The sequence below is a fragment of the Thunnus maccoyii genome, chromosome 12, assembly GCF_910596095.1.
Source record: "Thunnus maccoyii chromosome 12, fThuMac1.1, whole genome shotgun sequence".
NCBI lineage: Eukaryota > Metazoa > Chordata > Actinopteri > Scombriformes > Scombridae > Thunnus > Thunnus maccoyii.
The window spans coordinates 15,791,852-15,819,798 of record NC_056544.1 but is presented as its reverse complement, the minus strand read 5'-3'; the positions used below and the strand labels follow the sequence as shown (position 1 = coordinate 15,819,798).

Below are 27,947 nucleotides of genomic sequence, written 5' to 3'. Positions count from 1 at the left end.
ATTTAAACGTGTTTATTTCATGTGACGTAGTTGATATACATGAATGTAGTGTGCACACCAGAAGAATTATAAATAAAGTGATTATATTAACCTTACTGTATATGAATACCAGTACAATACGTACCAGTCAGCAAATCTCTCCACGGCATACGGGTTTTATCTGCTGTCATGTGACTCACACTCAGCCATCTTGTGGAAAAACGAAGAGAGAGAGAGAGAGAGAGAGCCACACAACTCGCATACAAACCTTGTGCTGTCAGAACAAGCAGAGGTAAGACAGCCAAAGTTTAATACACTAGCAAAGAAACAATCCGACGTTTAAGTAAGGTGCCATTTCATAGAGTCATATTCCGATTAGCTGGTGAGCTCGGGACTTCTGTTGAACCACCATGTATACTTGGGGCCTTGCAGCACCGGGCTCCAGTGGCTCTACGTGCCCGGGCCGTGTGACGTTCGGGGCGGGTGGACGAGGAAATTTTGTTGTGGAAGGCCGCGTGTAGCTAGTTAGCTATCCTGTTAGCGCGCTAGCTACAAGTGTTGAGGTTGGGGATTAGCCTGTGCCAGAGATGTGTTACATTATATTATTGTGGAAAATACATGACAATACTTTTGGGGAACTATAGTTGTCGCGACAAATGTATGTCAGGTATAGTTTAGCTGCGTTGGGATAAAGCGCTGCTGCTGACTAGCTAGTTGCCCAACTGCAGTTAGCTTGTGCGCTAGCGAAAATGCCCTGGTGTGGCACCAGCATGGAGCAAAGTGGCCCTTTAACTACAACTCTACTGCCGTCTTTCAATAAAACTAAAGCTCTACTGTCATCATTCAACTGTCTGGACATCTGTTGGCTAATGTCAGTGGGTAGTAAGCTGCGTATAGCTTTATTAATCATGTTACTTGTTGGCTTGCTAACTGTTACGTGAGCTAACCTAATGTTGGTTACGGGATGATTTCCACTTCACCTTCCCGAGCGTCCAGCACGGCTCGTACTGAGCATTGCAAGTCAGCTTTTAACATTATTCAGCTGCGTAACAATCGGCCAGCTTCATTATGATTATATAGCAGCGGGATGAGTGTCTAATTATTGCTAACTGTATATTTCCCTTGTTTCCTGATAGATAGATTAGCTTTAACGCTACACGGTGAACTCAATGGTTTAAACAACGTAGCAATCCGACAACTTTGAAACAACTTTGTGGTATTTTTTCCGCAGACTTAAGCAGTTTCTTTTTATCTAAAATGTAAGGTAGGCTTAACTAAACTGATAAAAAGTTGTGTGGTTCTGGGACACAATTTGGTATGGCGAGGTTTGGCACTCTAATCATATCTAATAAGTCGTAAAGTTATGTAAATTTATCCAGTGGTTGTTACGGTTTTGCTTTGCCTAACATCGGCAAACGTGCGATGCATGCGGCAGATTTACCACAGTGTGGTCAATTTCAGTTGAGCTGCTGCATTTATTGCTTTAAGTACCAACTTACACGTGGCTTATCCGGGTTTCCATATGGTCGGTGGTTATTGTGGATCCACTGTTGCCTTTTGTGTCCGATATTTTAGGAAGGCTTACGACATGAAATCCTTGCTTTCAAGCCCTAATGAAATGAAAAGTCTTGGCAGCGGAGACACAAACATAAACAGACAATTAATCTTGTTGGCATAACATAATCATATTTCCCGTAGTTATTTAAGTTGCTGAAGTTAAGGCCACCTCCGTTGTCAATTACAGGTGTCTTGACATACTGGACTCACAGGCTGGGAGACTTCCTAAAATAGCTTTAGCAGATGGAAATTGTATACTGGTTGTGTGCTAGTGGGATGGGCTGTTTATCCTGGGGAACTAGATTAAAGCAAGTGACAAAATCTGTAGGATTTTTACAAATTCTGTTCAGCAGACAGACACTGTGGTAGGTGAAATGAAAAATTTAAATAAACTATAATTGTAATTCGACATAGGTAAGATGATAATGTCTGTGTAGATGTAAGTTTGTTTGAAATGTTAGGGAAGAAATAAATGATTGCGTTTTAGTCATGCTGATTTCAACATATTTCAATATTGGTATGTATAGATGGGTGCTTAATCCTCCAAAAGCGAAAATCAGCCGGAGGACAGAACTATAATTAAATTGTTTAGTCATGCAAATTGCAATAACCTAATCTAATTTTCCCAGTTAAAACGTATACAAACACAGCTAACTGCTGCATCACTAGTAAGCGAAACAAAACTAGAGAGTTGGATAAAAAAAACTACAATGATGATGCATACATTTATTTTCCTGCATTTAACTTGTTTTTCAACAGAAGAACGGTTGTACCATAACAATACTGACATGCAGTGGTACTAATGCTTTATTTCTCCCCCTTGTCATATTTGTAGAACTTCAAGGAAGAATGGCCGAAACCCAGACACTTAACTTTGGACCAGAATGGTAACTGCATGAATTGCATGAATTTCTGATAAGTCTGAGGGAAGTGATTTGTTGGTTGTGAAACTGGTTTTCTACTGGGGGGCCAGTTCACCTCTTTCAGACATGCTCAGACATGCCTATTGCCACTTCAGCTTTAATGTTGTCTCCCCTTCCTCTGTCCCTCCTGCTTTTACTAACCTCTCTTTCTCTGCAGGCTCCGTGCCCTGTCTGGAGGTGGAGGCAGTGGTGGTAGCGGTGGTGGCGGAAGCAGCGGCACTGTTGCCTCTCCACCCCTCTCACCTGCATTGCCAAAGTATAAACTCGCAGACTATCGCTACGGGAGAGAAGAAATGTTAGCACTTTATGTAAAGGATAACAAGGTGAGTTTAATATCCGCATCTTAGCTGTTGCTAGATGTCGCTTTGCAGTCTTTGCAGTCAACATGATTTGCATGCAAATGATGTAACAGCTGAGATTAGATTTACATCTTCCTTATTTGATTTGTTATGTTTTGTCATCTTTATAGTGAAGCCTGTGATTTGCTTATTTCCCTCTGCTAGATCCCTATAGACTTACACGATAAGGAGTTCTTGCCCATATTGCAAGAGGAGCCCTTGCTGCCTCTGGCACTTGTGTCTTTTACAGAGGAAGAACAGGTAGGATTATTTGTCATAATATCACGTCACTATCTGGGTTAGAAATGATAAGATCAGACACCATTTCTGAATTATCAACAAGACCCAAATTAATTCTATATTGGCCTCTGGTCATATGGATTCTTATTGTCAAAGCCTGTCCTTTCTTTGAATGTATATTACTTGTGTTATTTAGGCTATCAAATACATAGCAGGTGCATAAAAGAGAGATGAACACTGGCTGTTTCTCCCCCTTCGTCCCCTCCCCCCCGTTTGTATTTGCAGAGAAATTTTTCCATGTCTGTAAACAGTGCGGCTGTACTTCGGCTGACAGGGCGAGGAGGCGGTCCAATAGTAGGGGCACCAAGAGGCCGAAGTACCTCAAGGGGTAGAGGTAAGAGCTTAATGACACTAAAGTTTTCCAATTTAATTTAAAGGATGAGGAGCTGTAGGTGGAGTTAACGCAGCTGCATTATGGCGGATTTCATTTTCAAACAAGCCTTCTTTTATTTATTTGGCTGTTCTGTCTGTGCGGTTTTAGAAGAGTCACAACAACTGCAGATAGTTAAGATGCCTTTGAAGAATCCCACCAATTTGGCCACAGCTTGAGACAAGGGGTGTAATATTAGCACAGTATAGGTTTTGTGCTTACTCAGCATACTCTTCCCCAGCTGCTTGAACTCATATTGTTGCGCCTCAAATATGGAAAACCCTGTTTGAGACCAGAATACTTTCTGCACACACACACACACACACTCAGCTACCCACCCACATACATCCTTAAATCAATTAAAGCTGGATACCATGATTTACTGTGTTGTAAAATAGGTGGTGTTAATGGTCGTCAGGTTGCCGTTACTCAGTCCGAACTTGTTTATAGAAGCTCAGTATATAGCAACACTGTTATCTGTGGGTTTGTGTGTTGCGTCAACTGCCACAGAAGAGAAATTAATCTCTTGTTCCTGTACCACCCAAAAACACTGGGTGTTACGCTTTTAACATCAAACATTTTGCTTAGCAAATCATTGAGAAAGCATCTTTTTTTTTCTTTTTTTAATGTTTTTTCTGCATTGTTGCTGAATCCGCTTATCGGTTCCTAAATGCGCTGCATATCTGCCAGGACCTGTCTACGTCACACATCAACACAACAGCTTGTCAGTTTGATTACATACAAGCACGCATGGCTAATGTGATAACAGTAGTGAGTGAAAGATGGACCGCGGTAAATGTTCTTAAGTGTGGCTTCACTTTATTAAAGAAAACGATGAGGCAAAGTGTAATTTATGTGGGAAGCTAATTAGCTGTAAGTCAAATTGCTTATCAGGTTATATCAGTATATATCATATATAATATATCGATTTTTTTTTTTTAAATCAATATTGTGATATGATACTAGATATCATCTTAGATTTTGGATATTGTAATATCATGATATTGCATGAGTGTTGTCTTTTCCTGGTTTTAAAGGCTGCATTACAGTAAAGTGATGTAATTTTATGAACTTACCAGACTGTCCTAGCTGTTCTATTATTTGCCTTTACCCAGTTCAGTCATTATATCCACATTGCTGATGATTATTTATTAAAAATCTCATTGTGTAAATATTTCGTGAAAGCACCAATAGTCATCCCTTCAATACTGTCACAATATCGATATCGAGTTACTTGGTCAAAAAATATTGTGATATTTGATTTTGTCGTATCACTCAGCCCTAGATGGAGTTCAAATTTAAACAGTAGCAGCTCTAAGATTTACAATATACTCAAGCTTCTGTGTGCTTCAAATAAACTGTGTTGTCTGACCATGTCGGACAGTGGTATCATTCACAGGAACTTTTCTGAAACGCCCAAATGGATGGTAAAATGCAAAGCCATATCAGAGAGGGATTGTAAACAGGAAGTAGACTTAGTTACAAGAGATCCAATTGTGTCAGTAATGCAGATTATTGTTTGTCAACTGCAAGACAGTAAGAGGAAAATATAACATACTATAGCCAAACTGCACTGTCACTATCGCAGGATAGCATCATGAGAGGCTAGATGAATTAAAAACCACAAGAGCTGGTTTGTTGTGCACCTTTTGGACAAAGGAAGGAAGAGAGATAGTACAATGATTCAGCAGATATGTTCAATGGATGATGGCAGTTCATTTATGCTTGTGTGTTTGGTAAAGAATAAAGATAAAGAATATGTAGAGCACAACAAATTTACTCATCTAAGCATCATTGACAAAAAGCTGCAGAAGTTGGGTGTTGACTTTCTGATTATTTGTTACAGCAAATCAAAATGTTGTGAGCAACAGTCTACTAGTGGTCGGACATGTTCGTTGTTTTAATCACAACATCTAACATCCTTCCTGAAGGCTACTTTATGCTGTGCAATTGCACAAAGATCTCATGAGGTCATGTCCAACTATGATTGTTTTCAGGCCGGGGAAGAGGAGATGGAGGGTTTTACCAAAGAAGTTTTGATGATGTGGAAGGGTTTGGCCGTGGAGGGAGGGAGATGCATCGCTCCCAGAGCTGGGAAGAAAGGTAGTAAAATATCCATTTGTGGTTACAACTTAGTATGAAGCAAATAGTAGAGTAAAAAACAAATTTGTGCTTAACAATTAACAGTTTGTGCACATGATTTAGTAATTTATGCCCTTGAGTTAATAATTAGTGCTATTGATTTTGCATAACTCATCATCTTCCTGCCATTAGTCTTGTTTTGTACCCTTCACACACTCACTGTTGATCGCTTGGATTTAATACGGTTTTATTTATATCTTGTTTTGAGATATGTGTATGTATGTCAGGTTGTGGCTGTATTGTTCTTTACAATGAGAACCTTTAAATGTATTTCACAGGATAACAGACTGCTTTGCCACAAAAACTTTGAGACTGTGGATGTCATCATGTTCATAAAAACTTAGCTTCAGGATTGTGGAGCTCGTCCTTAATGTCTTCATTGCCATTATTGTCCTCTTCAAACTTTCAGTTGATTAAATGTGCAGCACCACAGGCGTTGGCTGCCCTCCACAAGAGGAGAGGAACTGTAATATAAATAATAAGATATTAAATTGAGAGTTCAAATTAGTAACTTAAGAGCATGAATTATTAAATCCTTTAGATACTCTTGTGACACATTGTCATTAAAGACTGTAGACTGTTTACAAATTTCAGTATGAGCTTTGATATCTTCTTGTCATGACTTTACGTAATAGATGCTTTTTTTTTTTTTTCTCACCAGGGGAGATAGAAGGTTTGAAAAGCCAGGTCGAAAAGACCCAGGTTGGTGTTAAAATCAGTTGCTTAAATAATCAATACATGATGTGCTCGCTGGCTAATGCCTTATCTACTTGTTGCTCTGTGTCACCCTAGTAGGCCTAGATGGTGCTCCGGGACATTTTCAGATGAATCACAGTAAGTGTACCTTTGAGCAAGTTTAATTATTGACTTATAAAAAGTCAACATTTGTTAGTAGGTGCAACTTATATTTTATATTGATTGACTGCATAAAATTAGTTTAATGCAAATGACATGTCAACTATCAATATAATCACCTTTAACCATCCGCCTGCACGCTTCTCTTTGCAGTTCGAAGCAACTACGAGGACGGTGTAACGGGCCTACCGAGGAAGCACGACTTCACGCGTTCAGAGAGTGAGAACTGGCGTACGTCTCGTGATGATCAGAACGGTGAGGATGATGAGGGGGGCTGGCGCCTGGCGGGTTCTCGACGGGACAGTGACCGGTGGTGCCCCCCAAGCCCAGGTGGGCCCTGCACTGACCGCATCCTCAATACATTTATCTTTGATAAATTATCTTTTGATAAATGTATTTGTGGTGTACCGCCATGTTTGTTGTGTGGCCTGTTTCAGAATAGGGTACTTTTGTGTCACAGCCTACAAACTGTTATGTGGTCTGTTCACAGGAAAATTTTAAAAATGCCTTACGTCCAACTTCAGTTCAGGGGTATTCTCCAGTTCCTCTTTTTAGTCTGTATAGCGGCTGGTTTCTTAGCTTGACTACCAGAATATTATAAAATATATTCTGTCAGTCTTAAAGAAGCCAAGCTATATCATGGGATTGCGGTTAGTTATACTGTGTGTGTGTGTGTGTATAGACTAAACTATTTTCCCATTTTCCCTAGATGGGCCGCGGTCAGCAGGGTGGCGGGAACACCCAGATCAGCGTCGCCGTTTCCCATTTGATGCAAGAGAAGACGAGCGTGGCTACAGGAGGCCACGGTCAGGCAGCGGCAGTCTGGAGGACGAGAGGGACAGCCTGCCAGAGTGGTGTCTGGAGGACGCAGACGAGGAGGCTGGCACCTTCGACTCCTCAGGGGCCTTTCTCTCACTGAAGGCAAGAGGAGATTAATGAAGGATTTCACATGAAGACCGTTGGATAAATAAATGTGTCATCCTCACTAGATATTATAGAGCAGATCATTTGCTGAGTGACCTGCATACTAAAAAAAGAGTGTGTAATTTTGTTCTTTGTTGTGTTATCAGAAAGCCTCCAAGGAGCCCATCCTGGAGGAGGCGGAGCTTGATTTCAGACCCTTGGAAGAGTGTGAAGAGGGTCTGGAGGAGGAAGACAGTCAGCCCAAGGAGACCAAAGAGACAGAAACAGAAGCCAAGAGAGAAGTCGACAGAAAAGGTTTGTCTCTTTGATAGTTTGAGTGCCGATTTTATAACTGTAATGCATTTTTAACAGCTTTAAATGAAAGTCTGGATATGAAGTCAAACAGAATGTGGACAAGAATTAGGATTTTTTCTTAAAATTAATGCATTTAATTTTATGTACTGTGCAATACCACTGCAGACCTCAGTAGTGAAAATCTGTTTTCAGTAGTCGTCTGTCTGTCTACATTGTGGTCAGTTCAGTTACAGAGAAACACCACAGTGGCCGTGTCACTGTCATGCTGTGAAACATCTAAGGGTCCTCCAGTTGAATGGTATTCTCATTCATGAGGACTGTGCTGTTCTGCTGCCCTAAAATGTTTTCACACCTGCCAACCTGTACACATGTTGACATCAAAGTAGCCCGGTACAATTTGTCCCTCTCAACTAGCAAAGTAATGTTAAGTTATATTGTCCATATGTCGCAGATTGTTAAACGTGACTTTTTATAGTAACTTACTGTATTCATAATAAATATTGCAGTCAAACCTGTAATCGTCATGTGAGGAGCAGATCATGGCACGATGAAGAAAAAGTACAATATGTAAGGAGGGATGTGATTACTTCCACAGTTTCAACAGCCATGTTCATATTCAGCCTGTATTATTAGGTCATCATTACGTCTTCCTATAATGAGAACAGTTGTATTAATCAGCTCTAAAATATTTATTTCACTGTCGCCACAAAATAATCTATTTAGGTTGTTTATGGTTTTACAGCTACACTGTCATCTTCTTTTCAAATTAGCTGAAAATCATATTTTCAAAAATCAAATTGACTTAAAGTTTGATTGTGGAGGTTTAAACAATAGAAACAGTAGTAGTAGGTTAGTGTATAGCTTAAGTGAAATTGTGTTTCTTGGTAAACTGTGTTTAGGCAGCTGAAAGACAAATGGACAAACAGGCATAAATAACCAACTGACACTATTGGCATCTGCAGATATTTTATAAACAGTCTGTTATTGATATCAAGAATTTTCATATCAATGCTTCACTCAATTTTTTGTCTGACTGCTGCACGTATGCAAATGATGTACTGTAATGTGTATGCATGCAAATTATGGACCATCATTCATTGTGCGAACAGCAGTGATTTGCATGACACATCTAGGTCACCGAAGTGGTGCTCAAAAAAATCATCTAGGGTTGACACGTCTGTGTTTTGCTGATATGAAGAAGTTTTTAATGGCCCAAATTATGTTTCTATACAGTATAATCTCAATTACCTGAATACAACATAAAAAGGTCACACAACATTTAAATATACTTTTGTAACAAATGTTGTTTTGGAAAAAGTTTTATTGCTAGTAACTTAACTTGTAACTTTTTGTGTCTTTGCCATCAAGTACATACAAAGCCTTGCCCGACAGTTAACAACCCACAATAATAAAATGGAAATTTACTGGCAGCAGTTTCAAGGCAATCAAAGCCTGATGAAGGAAAAAGAGCACATTAGTGTAAGCCACAGACAAAAAGCAAGGTTCCTTCCTCATCTAACATCCTAGCAAGACATGTCCAGTTCAGTGTATGACTTGGAAGAGCTTCTGTGTTCACAGACAACATCGACAATAACAAAAACAAATACTTAGTCGTAGCTACAAACAGAGTCACATTAGTATGAGCCATCTCATTTCCCTTACTATTATTTTTTCAGAGTTTGCTAGAGTGTCAGAGGAGGCTCCACCTGTTGCTCCTTCAATCTCAGAGCCCCAGGCTCCTCCCAAGTCTCTGTCCCCAAGCCAGCCCAGCAGAACAGAAGAGTCTGAGAGGCCAGCTGAACGGCAACCACCCCTGGAGCTACCAGCAGAGCCCTGCAAAGTCCCCCTGCACGTCCCCATGTCTAACAGCATGCTGGAGTCCCTTCCCATGACCCACATTTCTACCACCCTTGCAGGTTAGGCTTGGTTCTTTAATTTTACTGGAAATAAGACTTTTTTTTGCAGTTGGTGCAACCTAACCGGAAAACCTCTTAATATCTGCCTTTTCTATTACCTGTTCAATGCAGAAGTGTCTGTTCCATCGTCCACCGTCCAGTTACCACAGCAGAAGCCTGTGGAGGTTCCTGTGGCGATGAACAACCCCCTGCCCTTCCCTTCAAGTATAATGGCACCCATAAGCAGGCCCACCACTGTGCCACACGACACAGATGAAGATGAGGGGCTGAAACATTTTGAGCAGGTAAGTTATGAGCCTTCAGCTGAATTATTAGTTAATTTAAATTACAAAAACGTTCAATTGCTGCTTCTGTATTACAGCTGAATGCTGTATTTTAAAATCTAGTCCTCAAAGAAGAGGAAATCTTTTTTTGTGAATATTATTGAGATGCCAGATATTTATATTTCTCCAATAATGACAAACAGTTAATTCCCTATAAAACAAGCTGTCAAAGAATGATGTGCATCCTATCAACTAAAACGAGTCATCAGCTTCGAGGAGGCAGCCCTGTTATTTTAGGTCGTACTGTTTTAAACGGTATTTGGAAAAAAAAGATTAAATTACTCATAACCCTTTCTGTCTCTTGGCTCGCATCATTCTCCAGGAGGCAGAAAAGATGGTAGCATACCTACAAGATGGTGTGGCAGATGATGACAGACTTGTGGCAAAGACTTCAGAGAAGCCCAAACCTGCAGGCCTGCCGCTCACCCATGAGGCTGCTCTCAAGTGGTTCTACAAAGACCCCCAAGGGGAGATACAAGGTGAGACTAGGAGAGGAAGCAACAGCTTTTACATGCTCAAATACGGTTTAGTTTCTGTAATTTTCTTTTAGAAATGGCTCTACTACCCCCTCTGAATCTCATTTGCTCTTTTTTTTCTGTGCTCAGGTCCATTCAGTAACCAGGAGATGACTGAGTGGTTCCAGGCAGGTTACTTCACAATGTCTCTCTTAGTCAAAAGAGGGTGTGACGAAGTTTTTCAACCCTTGGGAGAGATCATGAAGATATGGGGGAGGGTACCATTCACTCCAGGCCCCGCACCTCCACCTCTACAGGTACGTGTTTCCAAAATGTAGCCTGTTGTTTTCCCTTATCATATCCCAACAATTTGCTTTGTAAATCAGCACTTATGTTCAGTACCATCTATGGCCGCTAGATGGTGTGATAGTCCGCTACTTTTACCTGCAACTTGTGTCAGAGGAATCCTTCAGGAGTCAGTTATTCAGTGCTGAATCACCCCTCTTCTGTCTGATTTGGGTTTTGTGGAGTTTTGCAGGGTTTTTTTTTCTTTTCCCCCACAAATTCTTGCTGAAATCACACTAAAATGCATGATGTTTTCAATCTTGCTATGAAATAGTCTGACCTTGAGTAAATATTCAATATACATTTGAACCAAGGGAGTGTTTGAATGTCGAGCAGCCAACAACCAGAGAGAGTATCAACAAATGGATTATGATGTTTCATCACAGAGGTGTTTTGTGATTAATCACATGTTGTTTAATGATAGAAGTTGTCATTCTGAAGTTTTACAAACATGGTAAGTTTTCCATTGTAATTATTTCATGTCCTAAATCAAATATTTGTTTTTTAACAATGTGAAATCTCAGTAGGTGCGTGTTATTTGTCAGTGACCAACAGACTTCAATGCCAAATTAAAAACAATTTCTTATCTATTGCTGTGAGTAAAGAAAAGGAAAATGTTGATTAAGTATTCCACTTCTTTGAGCTTTATATTTAGTAGAGCCACCTTTTAGTAGAGACCTCAGCCTTGAGTCTTTATGGAAAGGTCAGTTAGTTTTTCAATACTGGTCAAACTGTTTGGAGACCGACCAAACAGCCAGTTTGAGATCCAGGTGCTTCCGGTTTGGAGGGCACACTCTTCTGCCAAGCTGCCATCAGGATGTTTGGCCAGAAGTCTCCCGTGTGTGTAGTCACCATGTTTTTTTGACTGCTTATTGTTCTTCAGTTCTGAGTTTTTGTCTCCTTCTATGATGCAGGGTGATGGTGATCAAGAAAGGTTGAAGAGGCAGCAGGAGCTCACTGCTCTCAACCTTTACCAGTTACAGCAGCTCCAATATCAATACCTCCTCAGGTAGGCCAGAGTCATATCTGATTTTTTTTTAGAAATATGAATTTTGTAGTAATATCCTAGACCTGCTGCAGGAATTGGTAGTAAATATATACCTTAAACATGTAATATGTGTAATGATATTTATTCACATTTTAACTTCCCTCTCCTCCTCTTATCTACCTGTCTTCCCGTCCTCAGGCAGCAGTATGCTCAGGCTCTGGCCCAGCAGAAAGCTGCAGCCCTCAGCTCAGCTCCTCTTCAGCAGCAACAGCAACATCAACAGCAGATCAACCTGCTTCTACAGCAATACCAGGCTCTCAAGCTAAGGTTCAAAACGCTTCATTTATACCTGTTTTGCCCTACCTCTGTACCAGTGCTGCTTCGGTACTTCAGTATTTAGAAGTCTTGACATCAAGAGCATTGCGTATATTAATTTGTGTGGTTTTTTTTGCTTTTTGTAGAGCATCGGAGAGCCTTCTACCTCCTGTTACACGTTCCCTGTCTGTACCAGACTCTGGTTCTGTGTGGGAAATGCAGAACCCGTCCTCTCAGGCTTCCTGCACACCAAACCTCCAGCAAGCTGCTCCGAGCAGTAAGTTTCAACCTTAGTTTGTTTCACATGAGAGCAAAAGGGGAAAAAAATTATGTTACAGCAGGTGTAATGTATCATACTCTGTCCTTCTCAACAGCGTGGGATGGTAGCAGTGTATGGGATTTACCAATAGACTCCATGGCACAGGCTCCAACTATTGAACAGATGCAACAGTTAGAGAAGTCAAGGTCTGCGAAGGTAACCAGTGATTACTTTTCTGTTTTCTTTGTCTTAGTGAACATAACTCACGAGTATCATACTAGTATAGAATCATTTTATGACGTAGGTTTAGAGTCAGAAACTGGATAGAAGTCATAAATATACTTTGATGTTTTCATACATGTAGATAATACTGTAGGTCCATTCTTATTGTCTCATCCATCAGTTGGAGCTGGAGAGGCGTGAGGCAGAAATGAGAGCCAAAAGGGAGGAAGAGGAGAGGAAACGGCTGGAGGAGGCCCTTAGGGCTCGACAGGAGGAGGAACGTAAACGCTTGGAAGAAGAGGAGCTGGCACGACAAAAACAGGTTGAGCATTTGAACAGTAACATTATTCTAAGTGTTTGTGCAAGCGTTGTGAGTCACTTTTCTCTGATGGCAATGAAACTGACCACGGTTGTAAACGTGTAGGAGGAGGCATTGAGACGACAGAGAGAGCAAGAAGAGGCGCAACGCAGGCAAAAAGAAGAAGAGGAGAGACTAGCACAGGAGGAGGCTCTCCGCAGATTAGAGGAGAGACGGAGAGAAGAGGAGGAGAGAAAGCGACGAGAAGAGTTCCTTCGCAAACAGGTAAACCAAAGTAAACATGTAATATGTGGTACCTCCATCCTGGACTTGAGAAATGTCTCCCTAAATCGCCCTGTGCAATGTCGTTACCTCACCAGGAAGAGGAGCGCAGAAAGCAGGAGGAACTTGAAGCATTAAGGAGGCGTGAGGAGGAGAAGCGAGTGGAGGAAGAGGCAGCAGCTGCTGCAGCAGCAGCTGTTCTGGCCCAGCAACAAGAGGAGCAGAAGAGGAGAGAGCAGGAGGCCCAAAGACAGCAGGAGCTGCAGAGACAGAGGCAGCAGCAACAAGAGGCTCTCAGGCGACTTCAACAACAGCAACAGCAGCAGCAGCAGCTTGCACAAATGAAGGTAAGGACATGGAGGATCAGTGAGCAGAAACATAGAGCAAATGTATTTAAAGTTGACAAAACATGTCGCCTTGTTCGTAGCTTCCATCGTCGTCAAAGTGGGGCCAGCAGTCAAGCAACGCACTCAGCCAGACTCAGAACGCCCTGTCACTGGCCGAGATCCAGAAACTGGAAGAGGAGCGAGAACGACAGACGCGGGAAGAGGTAAGACAGGAAGCAGCCTGGTTGTGTGTTTGTTCTGTCACTAGCCTTGTTTTAGTACATGTTGTGAATTATAAAAATACTTGATGTCATGCACAGTAATTAGTTTTAGGCTTAATCCCTCTTTGTCCTTCTCGCCCCCGTGCAGCAGCGACGTCAACAGCAGGAGCTCCTGAAGCTGCAGCAGCAACAGGCCCTGCAACAGGCTCAGCAGCCGCAGGCCAAGCTGTCCGGTTGGGGAAATGTGGCCAAACAGCCAGTTATTACCAAGTCACTGCTGGAGATTCAGAGGGAGGAAGCCCAGCAGATGAAACAGAGGAAGGAGCAACCGCAGCAGCCGCAGCCACAGCAGCAGCCACACCCAATTGTTACCCAGCAGACCCGCACGCAGAACAGAACTGTACGTGACCGATATGATGCTGGAAGTGTCTCGGTAGGACAGAGCTGGGTGTGAATATTCAATGGGTTCAGCACTACTAGTAAAAATGTGTTAATATTCAGGGAAAAATGCTTAATGGAGCTTTCATTCAGTTTGGATGTGAAAACCCAACTGTACAAACAGTCTGTGTTGGTGGTTTTTTATTTTGGCTCTCAAACAGTTTCACTTCCCAAATCTATTGAAATTTTAACAATCATGAAAACTGTCAGCTAAGCCCCCCTCTTAAAATGTAAAAACCTCAAAAGATACTTTGCGAGACAAGGAAGTAATATTGAAAGTATAAATTAATGAATGAATTAGTGGATTGACAGAAAATGAATCAGCAACAATTTAGATCATCGATCAATCATTTAAGTCATTTTTCAGTCACAAGCAAAGTTACAACTTTCAGTTTGCAGCTTACAACTTGTATAGATTTGCTGCTTTTCTTACTATCATGTGATAGTAATCCGAATATCTTTTGAGTTTTGAACTGCTAGTCGTACAAAGCAAATGATTATAAATATTATAGGAAACTGATGGGAAACAACAGAGAAAGTAATAGTCAGATAAAATGAAAATGATACTTGCAGCCCTAGAAACAAGTCTTATGTAAATCTCTCTCTTTCTTTCTTTCTTTCTTTTTTTTTTTTTCACAGACATCTCTGAGCAACTCCGTGTGGGGGTCTGTTAACACTAGCACCTGCTCTAATTGGGGCTCGGACCCCAGCAGCATCTGGGGCGACACCCACAACTCTAATATGGGCTTCTGGGATGAGGCTGTGAAGGAGGCCGTCCAGCAACCTCCCCAACCCAGAAAAAGCAATGCTCAGAAAAACAACAAGGGCAATGCCAACCTCAGGTACCTTAAGGATGCCAAAATATAAAAATATCCTACCATAATTTACCACATTGAGGATATTAGTAATACATGGATCCTACTGACTTTTTTGGTCTTAATCTTTTATTTGTTTGTGCACATGAAGTAACTCTTTGAGTGGGCGAGCCAACAAGAAGGTAGAAGAGGAGGAGAAGCTGCTTAAGTTGTTCCAAGGGGTCAATAAGAGCCAGCAGGACACCTTCATGCAGTGGTGTGAGCAAACCCTGCACACGCTCAACACAGCCAACAATCTGGATGGTAAGTCTTAAAAAATATGTGTTACAAAGGCACCGACTGCCCACCACTATTGATTGACCATTTCTGGAAGCCAAAATCACAAATATTCTTCATCTGCTTCCCTGCCAGTTCCGACGTTTGCATCTTTCCTGAAAGAAGTGGACTCTCCATACGAGGTGCACGATTATGTCAGGGCCTACCTGGGGGACACTCCCGAGGCCAAGGACTTTGCCAAGCAGTTCCTGGAACGTCGTGCCAAACAGAACGCTAACCAACAGAAACCGACACCGCAGAACCAACAGCAAGCCCTCAAACAGCAGCAGGTGAGCGAGGCTGACGTGGTCGTGTGCTTCAGGTCTCATTTTGTTTTACAAAGCCACGACAAAAAAGGACACGACACATAACCCGTCTCGAAATAGTTTGTTGCCTGGCATGTTCAAACCAATAAGAGCAAGTCTTCTGACGAAGCCAATGCCGTCACACACTCTGAGGCCACTATTGTTTACATTTCTGGTTTGTTGAATCTCCCTCGTCACCATCTGGCTCAGCTCCTAAAACTGTCTGTGGGCTGCTTATCCTGTCCTTCTTAGGGCTTATATCCATATAGCGTTTTTCTCTGGCAGGGTGCAGGTTTGAAGCACTTGTGCGGTGAGAGAAAAAAACGCTGCGTGTGGGTTTTGATTCTGTGACAACAATATCTTTACAATTCCTGTGACAACATATCACACCTCTAACCACTGTTTTGTGATAGACTAACCACAAATGGGCTTTTCTATCTTTTGTTTATGGTTTCTGTCTGACATTGGCATATCGTAAAGCTCAAGATAGACAGACACAGCTAGAAAAAGCTTCTCCTCCATTTTTTTGGTTACCAGAGTTACAAGTCCCGCCCCATCGAATATGTGATTGGTTGCCTGAAAAGGAGCGACAGTGATGACGCTAGCGCCTTTCTGAAAAGTTCAGAGATTTTCAACTTGAAGCTCTCAGAGTGGCCACACAAAGAAGTTGGAGCACTCTTTTTCTCTGGGCGGTCACATACGCTCTTTCCTCAGAGAGGGAGCAATTGAAAAAAAGACGCTGGCGCTCAGGAAAAAATGCAATAAGGACACAAGTCCATAATGGGGATGAAGACCAAATGTGTCTTGCCATGTGATCATCTCGCTATACTGATGGCTTGCAGGAATGTGTTGTATAATTTTAAGTACTAGCATCATAATTTTTATTTGTGCTAAATGTAAGTCACCAGTGTTAACACCTAAATCGCCTCTATCATACGTATTCTGACTATCGTTGTCTGGACTGAGTCAGCTGCTTTGCCTCTTAAACCTTCAACACTGCAGCCTTTAAGCTTCACCCAAGTGGCACTTTGATTTATTGAGGAAGTTTTCTTTCTCCCAATGAAGTATTCGTTTGTTTCTAAACAGCATTAGGAGCTGTTTCAGATTCCAAAAGTGCTACAAGTGCCCTTCAAATATGGTCTCAACGAAATACGTTAAGCATCAAGCTACTGTTCCCTTTAAATTAAAGGGAAGTTTGAACATTTTCCACATTGTACGACACCCCTGAATATTCTGGTGTTCGTTTCAACATTTGGTTGAATCTAAAGTGTACCTGCTATGAATTAAATTTTCCATTTGCCGTTTTTAAAAAATGTTGCAGCAATACATCAGATAAAAAATAGAAATGTGTATTATTTTAAACATTTTAGAGGGAATTCAGTTTGACAAATCTGCCATCTTTAGATCTTGACTAATGATGGATCAAAAAAATCAGTATAATTCGATAAAACCGTGAGCGCTGATTAGCTGAATAGAAAGGTACTCCCATTTGAAACAGTATAATCTGCCTATATGAGAAAACTTAAATGACTTTTATTACATTCATAATTTGGAGCCAGATTGATCAATCTGGTTTAAATCACAATCCAAATGTAGTGGGACCACGTTATGTCAAGAATCTGAATTTTCTGGTGTCGGAGATCAAAGCTTCACAGTTAAAACGGTCTTTTAAATTCACATTTCTCTCTTGCCAAGGATTCTGTATGGGGTGGAACAGGATCTTCATCGCTCTACCAGTCCAACCATACAAGTGGCCAGCAGCAGCGCTTTGAAACTGTCACCTCAGGGAAGAAGAAAAAGAAGCAGAAGATGGTCCGCGCAGACCCCAGCCTTTTAGGTGAGAGCAAACATCCATCTGCTAAATCTAAAAACGTATCCACCCAACACTCATATTTCATCCATTAAATGCATTTCTTTTTTTCTTTTTCAGGTTTTTCTGTGAATGCGTCATCTGAGAGATTGAATATGGGAGAGATTGAGACTTTGGAGGACTTTTAAGGGACTGCAGCCAAGCAAACCCCCACTGACTGTATCCGATTTGAACAGCAGCTGTTTTACCCAAACCCCTGCCCGGCCCCCTGACTGCTTCCACGTCTTTCACCTTTTATTTTTTCAGTTTCCCACTTATCAGGCATTCCCTGGTAATCAATCTCTCATAAATTCCAAATTGTGAACAAACAGTCATCTCTGAGGCAGGGTGTGTTTTCCTGTTGCTAAAGGACCCATAATCTGATGAAAACCCCTGAGAGAAATGGAAACTGGTCATTGAAACATCCAACCAGTCAAGCAAGCAATCGCCAAATGAACTTAAGTTTGTGGAGAAAGCCTGCAGAGGCGTTGATGTCAATTTGGCATCAGCTGCTCAGTCCCGAATCATGCCCTGTTGTAGAAACTCACAGTGATGACCAAATTCAAATTTGGCCTCCATTCAATGGGATTTTTTTTTTTTTAAGTGTGGATAAATGGGTTGGGTGGTTGGGGTATTATGGGAAAGGTTATAGAGATTATATCCATTGTTTTCATTTTATTTATTGAAAGTTTCCCCTACACTTTAATCCCCCCTTTTCTCTTTTCCCTCCCTGTTTTCTGCTGGGTGTTCATGGATAATGATGGCAAAGTAGAGCCCAAGGATTCGTGCCCACTTATGTCCTGTTTTAAGGACATGTTCAAAAGTTCCAAGTAGTTATCTATTTCTTGTAAAATACTAGGCTGTTTAAAGAATAAACTTTCAATTCTGCATCTGTATTATAATATATGAAAATGATCTGCTGGAGTCATACTTTTTTATTGCGGTATGAAATAAAACAGTCTGATGTGTGGGCTGTTGACACCTGTGTCTGAACGATTCAGATAGCATTTAATCCACATGCATTCACAAGTTCACACTACAAGTAAAACACATTTTACATTGACCCTGTTAAGAACTGAGAATGTAAAAATGAAAAGTTGTTTAAGGCTGCATGAAAGTGTTGCCAGTTATCAGGATTCATATAATAATTGAACAAAAGATTTAAGATCCTTAAAAGTGTGAGAAATTAATTCTGAAATTGAAAATGAGTCATTTATTCACTTTTTTTATTTTCAGTATGAGCTTCAAATAAGTGCTATGTGTAGTTTCGCAAACCCTCAATGGCTTTCAGGAAGTAAAACTCATCCTCTCACCGCACGTTTGTAGTGCGTATTAGACATCATTGAGGTTTGAAATATGCAAAGAAGAAATGAAACCCAACAATTCCTTCTATTGAGAACACATCAAATTTTTAGGCATGCATGCAGATCAGCATCAAACTGAACCAAAAACCTTTCCACAGCAAAAAAAAAGTACTTGCTCTGCCAAGGTGCCCTTTAGTAATACACTGAACTCCTATCACATGCAGACAAAATGCTCATAAGCTGACCTGGTTCAAAGATCTACATAATGTCATGGAATTTCCCTCCATCACTGGTGGAAAGAAACTAAGTGTCTCTACTCAAGTACTGTACTTAAGTACAATACTGAGATCATTGTACTTGAGTATTTTTAATTGTGGCTACTTAAACTCCACAACATTTCAGAGGGAAATATTGCACTTTTTACTCCACTGTATGTATTATTTTCTTAGTTTGTTTGTTTTTTTTCTTGGGCATTTTTGCCTTTATTAGATAGTGAACAGTGGAGAGATGTGGCTCAGAAGGAGCATTGTCAAGAAAGAAGAAGAAAATATCCCAGATGATGTTGGGCTTCCCAGCTATACATTTATAGTTTAAAAGATGCATTATGGGAAATGTAGGATCCAGAAGTCCCCCAATGTTTGGAAGTGCAGTTCTAAATTGCTGCAGTGCCCCATTAAAATATACATATTGGTGCATTAGTAATATTAATCCAATAATATAATTTAGCTCTAAAAGGAGCATGTTGAGTCATGACTTTTGGTTTCAACGAAGTATTTCAACTTTGAGGTGCTGGTACTTCACTGTCAAATATTCCGTTCAAGAGAAAAGGAGTAAAACATCCAGCCGAGACCTTAGTGATGTAACCTGGCAAGGTCAGCACCTACCAAATATCCCCGCTCCACCCCCCCTTTACACACACACACACACACCCAACTGTGGCCAGAGGAGTTTGGAGTGGGTGGGCCCTGCGATGATGTCCTCACAAAGTCCACACTGTCCAGACAGTCTTGGCACACCTAGTCCCACCCCTTCTCTCACCCCTCAGCTGCCTACCTTTCTCCCTCCCGCGCTCCCCTGAACTCTTCTCCCGCTCCGTCTCCCAGGGTCAGTCACTGGTTTGAAATCACTGCTTGAGGAGTTTCGGAGACGCTTCGCTCTTTTCTTGACGCTCATCCTTCGCAGCCACCATGGTTCACAGCGGCAGCAGTATCTGCAGATTCCTCATCCTGGTGTTCCTAGGCCTCTTGGTAGCATTTGTACACACAGGTAAACCTCCTGTAGAGTCTGATCCATATTTACATTTCATTTTTGTGGCTGGTGACAAGTATTCGATCTCACCTGCTTGTGCTGCAAGTAATTATCATAGAAATGGAGGATAAAGCATGCAAGAACAGTCTAATTTACGCAGTATATCCAGCTTGAATTGAAATGTATGCATGCTGTTAGGTGTTAAAATTAGGGTTAGGAGTGGAGTAGTTGTGACTGAAATCAGTGGCCTCTACTTAGACAGAAATAAGATAATCTTTAATTACATTTGACCTTTTTTTGTGCTCTAAAGCGATGTCTTTAAAACTGTGTAACAATTTCATGTAAGGTTTTATATTCTAAATGCTTATAGATGCCTGTTTATCTGCTATACGTGATTAATAGGTTGATGTTTAGTCCTCTGTAGGTATCAAAGGTGTGTTTATGTGCCATTTTTCCCTTTCCCCCCCTCCCGCACACACACACTTGGGCGTTGATGTGCGAGTATGCAGCCTGATGTAAATGATGCAGTTGTTGAAGCTCTCAGAGCTGTGAAAGCTGCTCTTTGACAAACAGGATGACTCAGTTGCTTTTATAATGTCTGATGTTAGAAGTCTGTCTGCAACTGAATACTTGCTTTCCTCTTGACGTGATCCTGCTGTAGTATTGGTTTGGGTCTGAGGTAGTGAAACAGCCTCAGGTGTGGAGTTAATTTAGTATGTCTGGTGAGTTTGGAGATGCAACCGCAGATGAAATTACTCTGATTTCATCTGTGAACATTTTCTTGCCATGTGGGAAGTGTTTTTACACAACAACAGTCAGTTCTCAGCATCTGAGCTATTTTAAATTTCTCAGATCAGCACATTCATTGTCTTTTCTTTCACTTTCATCAAGTTTCTGTTCTTTGCTTCTCTGTTCCTTTCTCTGATGCCTCTCAAATCAGTTTGAAGAAAGTTCTGGAAAAGAGTTCCCCAACAACACATGACTGACCGAATCTCAGGCCCAAAGGTCAGAGTTGAGGTTAAGAAGGTTGTGGGACGATGAGAATATAACAAGTCGAGGATGTCCTCCTTGTCCTGTGAAAAAAAAACAGTTGTTTACTGTCTCCTTTTACACTCCATACACACTCAAGGAAACCCATTTTGACATATATACACTAGATAGAGATTAGAAGTTATTGAGTTGCATATATTCCTCCCTAGCAAGTGTTTTTCTAGAAAAAAAGAAAACTGAAACATGCCAAAGAGAATTAATGAGTGTGTTCCTCATTGCTGCACTATAATGTGAGACTCTATTCTGCAGCCACCTCCTGTGCAGACATGTCTGTTGTGAATAACATTGCTGACATATACTGTACGTGATGTTTTCAAGTAGTGCCACCAACCTTGACCACAACACCAACCCAGTGATTGAACCAGTGTCTCATGCAGCCTCATTGGTTGACTCAGCATGGGAAACAAGGTGAGATGTGTCGAATAAGAAGCTTAAGCATCATGGTGTGACAATTACTCACACACTCTTTCCTTGATCTTTCTCAAAATGGCTGATCTGAGACTTTTCCCTCATTTACAGAAATGGGTTCATCACTAGTTTTGTCCCTGAAAATGAAGACCAGTTCTAGCAACCAAACCATGTTCCTACTTTCTATATTTATGAATAAAATCCAAACCACACTGGGCACTTGTCAAATATTGTGCCTGGAAAACTCGACCTCCAGCAAGGACACCGTCAATGTCATGTTTGAGCTGCGATGCTCGCGGTTTCGATACTTGGCCAGGCTGATTTTCACACACAGCTGTTTGCATGCTTTGTCATCTCTCTTGCTGGTGTGAAATCCTGAGGTACCAACAAATGGCCTTCTGTATTTTTAGAGTCTGAAATCAGCCTTCCTTACAGTCCGCCAGGCTTTTATGAGTGGACTTTTTTTGTGGTATGAAACAAGGAGGGTTCTTGATTGACATCTGGAGTGTGACCTAGTGCAGCAATGTCCAATAAGGCGTACTTGTACTCTGGAGGTTACTGGATAAATAGTTCAAGTAGTTAACTTAAGGTAATGGATAAACAGTTGAAATAGTTAACTTATGGTAATGGATAAATATTTGAAATAGTTAGTTAAAAGTAGCCTAATGGATAAACAGTTGAAATAATAGCTAAAGGTAATGGATAAACAGTTTTTAATAGTTAGCTAAATGTAATGGAAACAGTTGAAATAGTTAGCTAAAGGTAATGGATGAACATTTGAAAGAGTAGCTAAAGGTAACAGATGAACAGTGGAAATAGTAGCTAAAGGTTATGGATAAACAGTTGAAATAGGTCAAAGTAATGGGTTGACAGTTAAATTTGCTAAAAATAATGGATAAACAGTTGAAATAGTTTGCTGAAAGTAATGGATAAACAGTTGAAATAGTTAGCCAAAAGCATAGATAAACACTTAAAATAGCTAGCTTACAGTAATGGGTAAATATTTGAAATAGTTAGCTAAGTAGCCTAATGGATAAACAGTTGAAATAGTTAGCCAAAAGCATAGATAAACAGCTAAAATAGCTAGTTTACAGTAATCGGTAAATATTTAAAATAGTTAGCTAAAACTAATGAACCAACAGTTACGGTGGATAGCTAAAAAGTTAGCTAAAAAAACAGTTGAAATACCTAAGGAAATGAATAAACAGTACAAATAGTTAGCTAAAAGTCATGCATAATTAGTACAAATAATTTGACCAAAGCAACCAACCACTCATAATTAAATTGTATGAAAAAAAATATTTTAACCATTTCTTAAATTATTGGTACTAAATAACTTCTGGTTTATAACCGTAAGAAACATATTGGATGATGGATGGTGTCGATAAAGGGATACTTATAGGGCTGTGAGGGTACATCAGACAGTAAAGGTTGGGAACCACTGACCTAGCGGATAGTTGAATTATATTATTTTTTTTGTTTGTTTGTTTTGTTTTTTCAGAGGCTTCAGTTATGTTAATTCCATCAAACAGAAATTAAAAGTGCAAGTAAACCCCTCCTCATGGAAACAAACGCCAACGGAAAACATCATGTTATTATTTTTTGCCTTCTCATTAAATCAAGCTGTCCAGAAGGTACAGCCTTTTACACACAGGGACTATTTAATAAACAAGTTTGTTTGACATACAGTGCCCAGCCGGTGCCTGGTTTGGGCCTGGCCGGTTGTTACTGGTTGCAGCCCGCTGCTCTCTGCGGCTTCACAAGCTGGCTTTTGTGCCCTCTGCTGAAGGCTTCATTGATGGCTGAGCTGGCCAGTGGCCCGGACCTCCAAACCTCCAGCCAGCTACAGGACAGGAAGCTGCACACGACTCTGAGTCAACACAGCGGCATCAAAATACTCACATCAGAAGTGCATATCAGAATTTAAGATACCACAGATAACATGCCACTTAAATCATATGCATACTGTATGGTTTCCTGATGACCATTTGTCATGTTTTAAACTGCATTAGAAGCAATAAAATTAAAACTTCTGAAATGAGGAAAGACAGTAGAGAAAACGTGAAATAAGGTGAAGGAGTTTACTGAGGGCGTCAGAGGCTACAAAGTAAATATGTAGCGTTAAATAAGCTGAGTGTAAACATATTTGGTGTATGGTTTTGTTGGTATGCGTAGAGCTGAGGGTAGGATAAGTGAATCAGTGAGTGTGTGAATGGGTGGGCTTGTATGTGAAGAGTTTGTTTTTTCAGGGGAGATGAAGATCAAATTTTCCCCCTGTTCCTCTGCATTTCAAAAGAAAAGCTGTACAGCTGTTCAATTACCAGAGAGACGGCAGCAACCACAATCGCGGAGTCGTTTTGGCGGTTTACACTCTTCGGTTGAGCGTTTCCAGAAGCCAGGCTTAGAGAGTTGTGTTAGGAAACACAGAATTATGTGGCCTAGAAGGAGACCTTGTTTCTCTGGCTACTGTAGAGATGTGAAAAGTCTCAGGGTAACTTCATGCTTAGATGGGAGGAATGTCAAAGGAGGACAATTTGGGATGGAAGAGGAACAGACAATCAATGGGCAGAAGACTTCATCCAGTCAACAAATCACTGCTTCCCCTTCGTACTACGTATGTACACTGAAACATGAAATATCTACCAGTACTCCACCGAAATAATTACCCAAACTCTGATTGGCGGAGCTTTTCCGACAGTAGACGAGATGCCTTGAGCGCTTATGGAAAACAGAAACACATCAAGAGGCAACCTGTAGCTCAAACGGACAAAATGTCCATCCTCTACAAAGACATCCTTATGCCCGCGCCTGAGCCGTTAACCCAGTGAGACAGAGAGAGGCTGTTGGAGTCATTACAGATGGAGCCATGTTTGCCGCTCCGAATCCCCAAGGCCTCAATGTCCAGAGAAAAGACAAACAGAGCCATTAGCAAAGTTGTGCGCCTCGTCAGTGAAATTACCGCCTTAGAAAAACACACAGTAAGTCAATACTGCACAGCAGGCAATCATTGTCAATACAGGGATCAAGTGATTAGATGTCTGGTTCTAGATCTGCAATGCTAGCCAAGAAGCTGAAATGGTAAGTAGAATTATTTTCTTGCTCCGCAGAGACAGTCGCAGACCCTGCTTCGACAGCCAGGGACAACCAGGACACCATGTCTGGAGAGCCACCCAATGACGTCACCACCAAAGACCCTTTCCAGGATATGACAGAGCAGTCCTTCACTTACGACTATGAGGACACCACACATTCCCAGGCCATGGACGAGGAAGAAGGTAAAACTGAAACGATTCACTGATCTAGTTTGCACAGCCACCTTTTTTTAATGTATTCACATGATTATAAATATATCTATGTGTGTGTACAGGGGTCCTGGGGCCAGGGGCCATCACAGCCATCGTTATAGCAGTCTTCCTGGGAGCATCTGTCCTCCTCGCCCTCATTGTTATCACACTCAGGAAGTTCACCGCCTCCTAGAGTGAAAACATCCCTGTCTTGTATGTGTCCTGAATGTGTTTGCGCAGCATGAGTGTGTGGCTGTGAGTTAGTGTGTCTGTCTTTCGCTTTTCTCTCAACTCCTATAACTCACTCGTCGTCTTCCATACAAAGACTACTCGGAGTGTTTCTTTTGCTTTGCTGTAGATGCTGGAAAATGTGGCAGGTCCCTTGACTGAGAAACGATACGCTGCTCTGCACGATATTTACAAGACACTCACACATGTCCACTTATTACTGAAGGTGTAATGTTAGAAACTGGCTGGCTCTTCCAGTGTCATTTTTAATTTTGTTCCGCTTTTTACTTTGACCTTTTCAAGATCTTACGCATGTGTTCAAAAGTGTTTTTCATGTTTGTGGGCTGTTTGTTTCCTTGTAGTTTGATTTTCTTGTCTTGAGAGTTTGTTGTGAAGTATCCTGCATGTGTTTGCTTTTATTTCTACATGAAGCGTGTATGCTTGAGAGAGTGTATCTCTTTGTGAAAGTGTTGCCCTTCATATCCATTGTGTTAGTTTGTTTTCTCACATTTTTACATCCAACATGAAAAGATATTTTAGTTTCATCTGCCTACGCATTTATTTCTACGAGTCTTTCCCAATGATTTTACATTGTGCCAAAATTGCAAAAATATTCCCCTGGTGTTACCCGTGTACAAGCTTTAAAGTTTGTATTGCACCATTTACAAACATTTGTAGAGTCAAAATAAGAGGAAAACATTTTTAAAAAGCCTCAATAAATGTAAAAAGGGTACTTGGTTTATTTGTTTTACCGGCAGAGCAAATATAAAATGAGAACATGGATGAATGTGTGTTTGCACTCAAGTGAGTGTTTGTAGTTTTTGTTTAATTTGCAGCTGGAAAAGGTTACAAGGGTGGTGGCGATGGGGGGACTTGGTAAAATTATTTTGTCTTTTTTTATATGCCTCAGAGTCCGCAATACTCAGTCATACAGCTGGAAGTTGCCATGGTAATGTCACTGCCCAATTATTTTGTTTGAGAACAGTTAAAAATAAATGAGTTGCCAAACGTCTGTGACTCTTGTATGTGTGTGTGTGTTGTTGTTGTTGTTGTTTTTTCATCACAGTGAACAACATAATGTTTATGGAGAAAAATATTATTTTTAAAAATCATTATCATCTTTTGTCTACTTTTGGGGGGTCAGTTAGCACTGAGGAATGAAAACTAACAGTTTGTTGTTCAAGTTCAAGTCAATAAAATAAATTTATACAAATAAAACAAGGCCTGTTTTTAAATTTAAATCATTTTCTCTAAGCGTGAAAACTTGACTATAATTATAACAAATCATACCACATTATTACTATAGAACTACTTTGTACTTTTGCTGTTTGTTGTCTTTTTTGTTGTTGCTGTTAAAATGTACTTTTAAATGAATTAATTCATGTAGAAAATGCTGCAGAGTATGTTAAGTGTAATTGTCTCAAATAATTATTCAAAAGAGACTCTTTACAAAAGTACATCTGAGTCGTTACGGTCCAAAAACACAGAGGAAAGATCACAACTTGTCACACTGATTCACAACTGTAGGTGGCAGTGTGGCTGATAGCAGCTGCACTTGCATTTACTTAAAAAAAAAAAAAAAAAAAAGTTTTTTTTCAAAAACTGAAAGGGACATGCCACATTAACGGTCCCAAAACGTTTCTCATTTTCTGACTGTTGAGGGAAAGTTCACAATGTTGCTTAAAAAGATCTGAAATAACAAGTTAAGGATCTTCTGATAATTCTGATAAAAACCATTCTGGCAAAAACTGGAGCTCCACACTCTGAATACAGTCGAGTCATTGCCGTACCCGAAACCAGTAGTCTCTGAAATAATCACAGTCAAAATCTGTCTCTGCAGGTTCTCACAGACTTCAACCGCTGAACGCTCTGTGTGTGGCTTTTAGTTTGTCGCTTTAAGATAGGAAGACTGATTTCCACTGACAGACAATAACAATACTGGTACAGAAATCACAATATTGGAGTGATTGTGCTTGATTGATCACCACAAGATTTAAGCTTTGATATAAAGACCACAAGAGACTGAAACTAGGACTTGACCTAAAAAGTAGAAAATCAATATATACAATACTGTGCAAAAGTTTCAGGCACTTTGGATGTTTAAATTCTTACCCCCCCTCCCCCCAGAGACCTGATCTAAACATCATTGAGTCTGTCTGGGATTACATGAAGATAGAACCAACTGAGTCACCTAAATCCACAGAAGAACAGAAACTTGTTCTCCAAGATGCTTGGAACAACCGACCTGCCAAGAACCTTGAAATATTGTGCACAAGCACACCGGGGAGAACTGGTGCCATTTTTAAGGCAAAGTGCGATCACACCAAATACTGATTTGACTTAGTTATTTTCTCTTTACTGAACTTTGTTTGAAGCTAAGTGATAAATAAAAACTAAACATAGCATTATTTTTGAAAGCATCTTCATTTTAATTTTGGTGCAATTTTTTTGCACAGTACTGTACATGATTAAAGTCACCTGGTTCAGGCCTTTTCATATATGTTTTAACATAAAGAGACATGTAGAATATTTTCATCTGTCCTGGATGTGGACGAATGCCACCATCGCCATCCTCACACCATCTCAACTCAGTTTAGCAAACACTTAAAGATGCAGTGTGTAGAATTTAGTGGCATCTAGCAGAACAGATGTGGCAGAAATGGAATATAATATTCATAAGTATGTTTTAATTAGTATTTAATCACCTGACAAGAAGAAGCGTTGTATTTTGTATTTTTGTTACCTTAGAATTTCTGTCGTCTCTTTCTGTTTCTAAGTAGCTTGTTGAACTCTCTTGACCTTCAGTTCGCGTCAGTTACTGTTATTCAAATTTTTTGTCGTTGTGTGTAGCTGAGATTAGCATGTCAGCCAATGTTTCAGTTTAACCAGTGGCCGTGTTATCTGGTGACTTTCAGGGGAATGTGTCTTGGTTGTCATGGTGACAGCAGCTGTTGAAAACACGAAGAGAGCATTTAGGTGTCCTAAAAGTCTTAAATTATTGTATGCTCAACACAGTAAATATTCGCCTGGACCTTTTTTGTATTTCATTATGTAAATTAAATGGTGCTGCA

General features: G+C 40.5%; 2 protein-coding genes across 6 annotated transcripts; both read left to right on the top strand.

The window, feature by feature from the left end:
* The first annotated feature begins 158 nt into the window (after nt 1–158).
* On the top strand, nt 159–18,047 carry gigyf2 (GRB10 interacting GYF protein 2). Of its 4 annotated transcripts, none has more exons than XM_042428828.1 (29): nt 159–271; nt 2,372–2,423; nt 2,617–2,782; nt 2,963–3,058; nt 3,323–3,431; nt 5,465–5,570; nt 6,271–6,311; nt 6,402–6,443; nt 6,618–6,719; nt 7,174–7,385; nt 7,535–7,682; nt 9,359–9,598; nt 9,710–9,882; nt 10,244–10,400; nt 10,527–10,693; nt 11,636–11,730; nt 11,908–12,036; nt 12,171–12,301; nt 12,399–12,499; nt 12,687–12,827; nt 12,930–13,088; nt 13,184–13,432; nt 13,513–13,635; nt 13,781–14,065; nt 14,710–14,912; nt 15,037–15,188; nt 15,297–15,490; nt 17,201–17,342; nt 17,436–18,047. In XM_042428828.1, the coding sequence occupies exons 2-29, from the start codon at nt 2,386–2,388 to the stop codon at nt 17,501–17,503; spliced, it is 3,969 nt and encodes a 1,322-aa protein (XP_042284762.1). In that variant the 5' UTR covers nt 159–271; nt 2,372–2,385; the 3' UTR covers nt 17,504–18,047. The 4 variants fall into 4 exon arrangements, with proteins under 4 accessions (XP_042284762.1, XP_042284759.1, XP_042284763.1 ...); XM_042428825.1 differs by having other exon boundaries at nt 6,618–6,794; XM_042428829.1 differs by having other exon boundaries at nt 160–271; nt 13,781–14,032.
* Nucleotides 18,048–19,088: 1,041 nt separating this feature from the next.
* On the top strand, nt 19,089–25,878 carry snorc (secondary ossification center associated regulator of chondrocyte maturation). 2 transcript variants are annotated; one of them, XM_042428510.1, is made up of 4 exons: nt 19,089–19,530; nt 19,762–19,924; nt 24,472–24,639; nt 24,732–25,878. In XM_042428510.1, the coding sequence occupies exons 2-4, from the start codon at nt 19,846–19,848 to the stop codon at nt 24,839–24,841; spliced, it is 357 nt and encodes a 118-aa protein (XP_042284444.1). In that variant the 5' UTR covers nt 19,089–19,530; nt 19,762–19,845; the 3' UTR covers nt 24,842–25,878. The 2 variants fall into 2 exon arrangements, with proteins under 2 accessions (XP_042284444.1, XP_042284445.1); XM_042428511.1 differs by lacking the exons at nt 19,089–19,530; nt 19,762–19,924 and adding an exon at nt 20,973–21,364.
* The last annotated feature ends 2,069 nt before the right edge of the window (nt 25,879–27,947 follow it).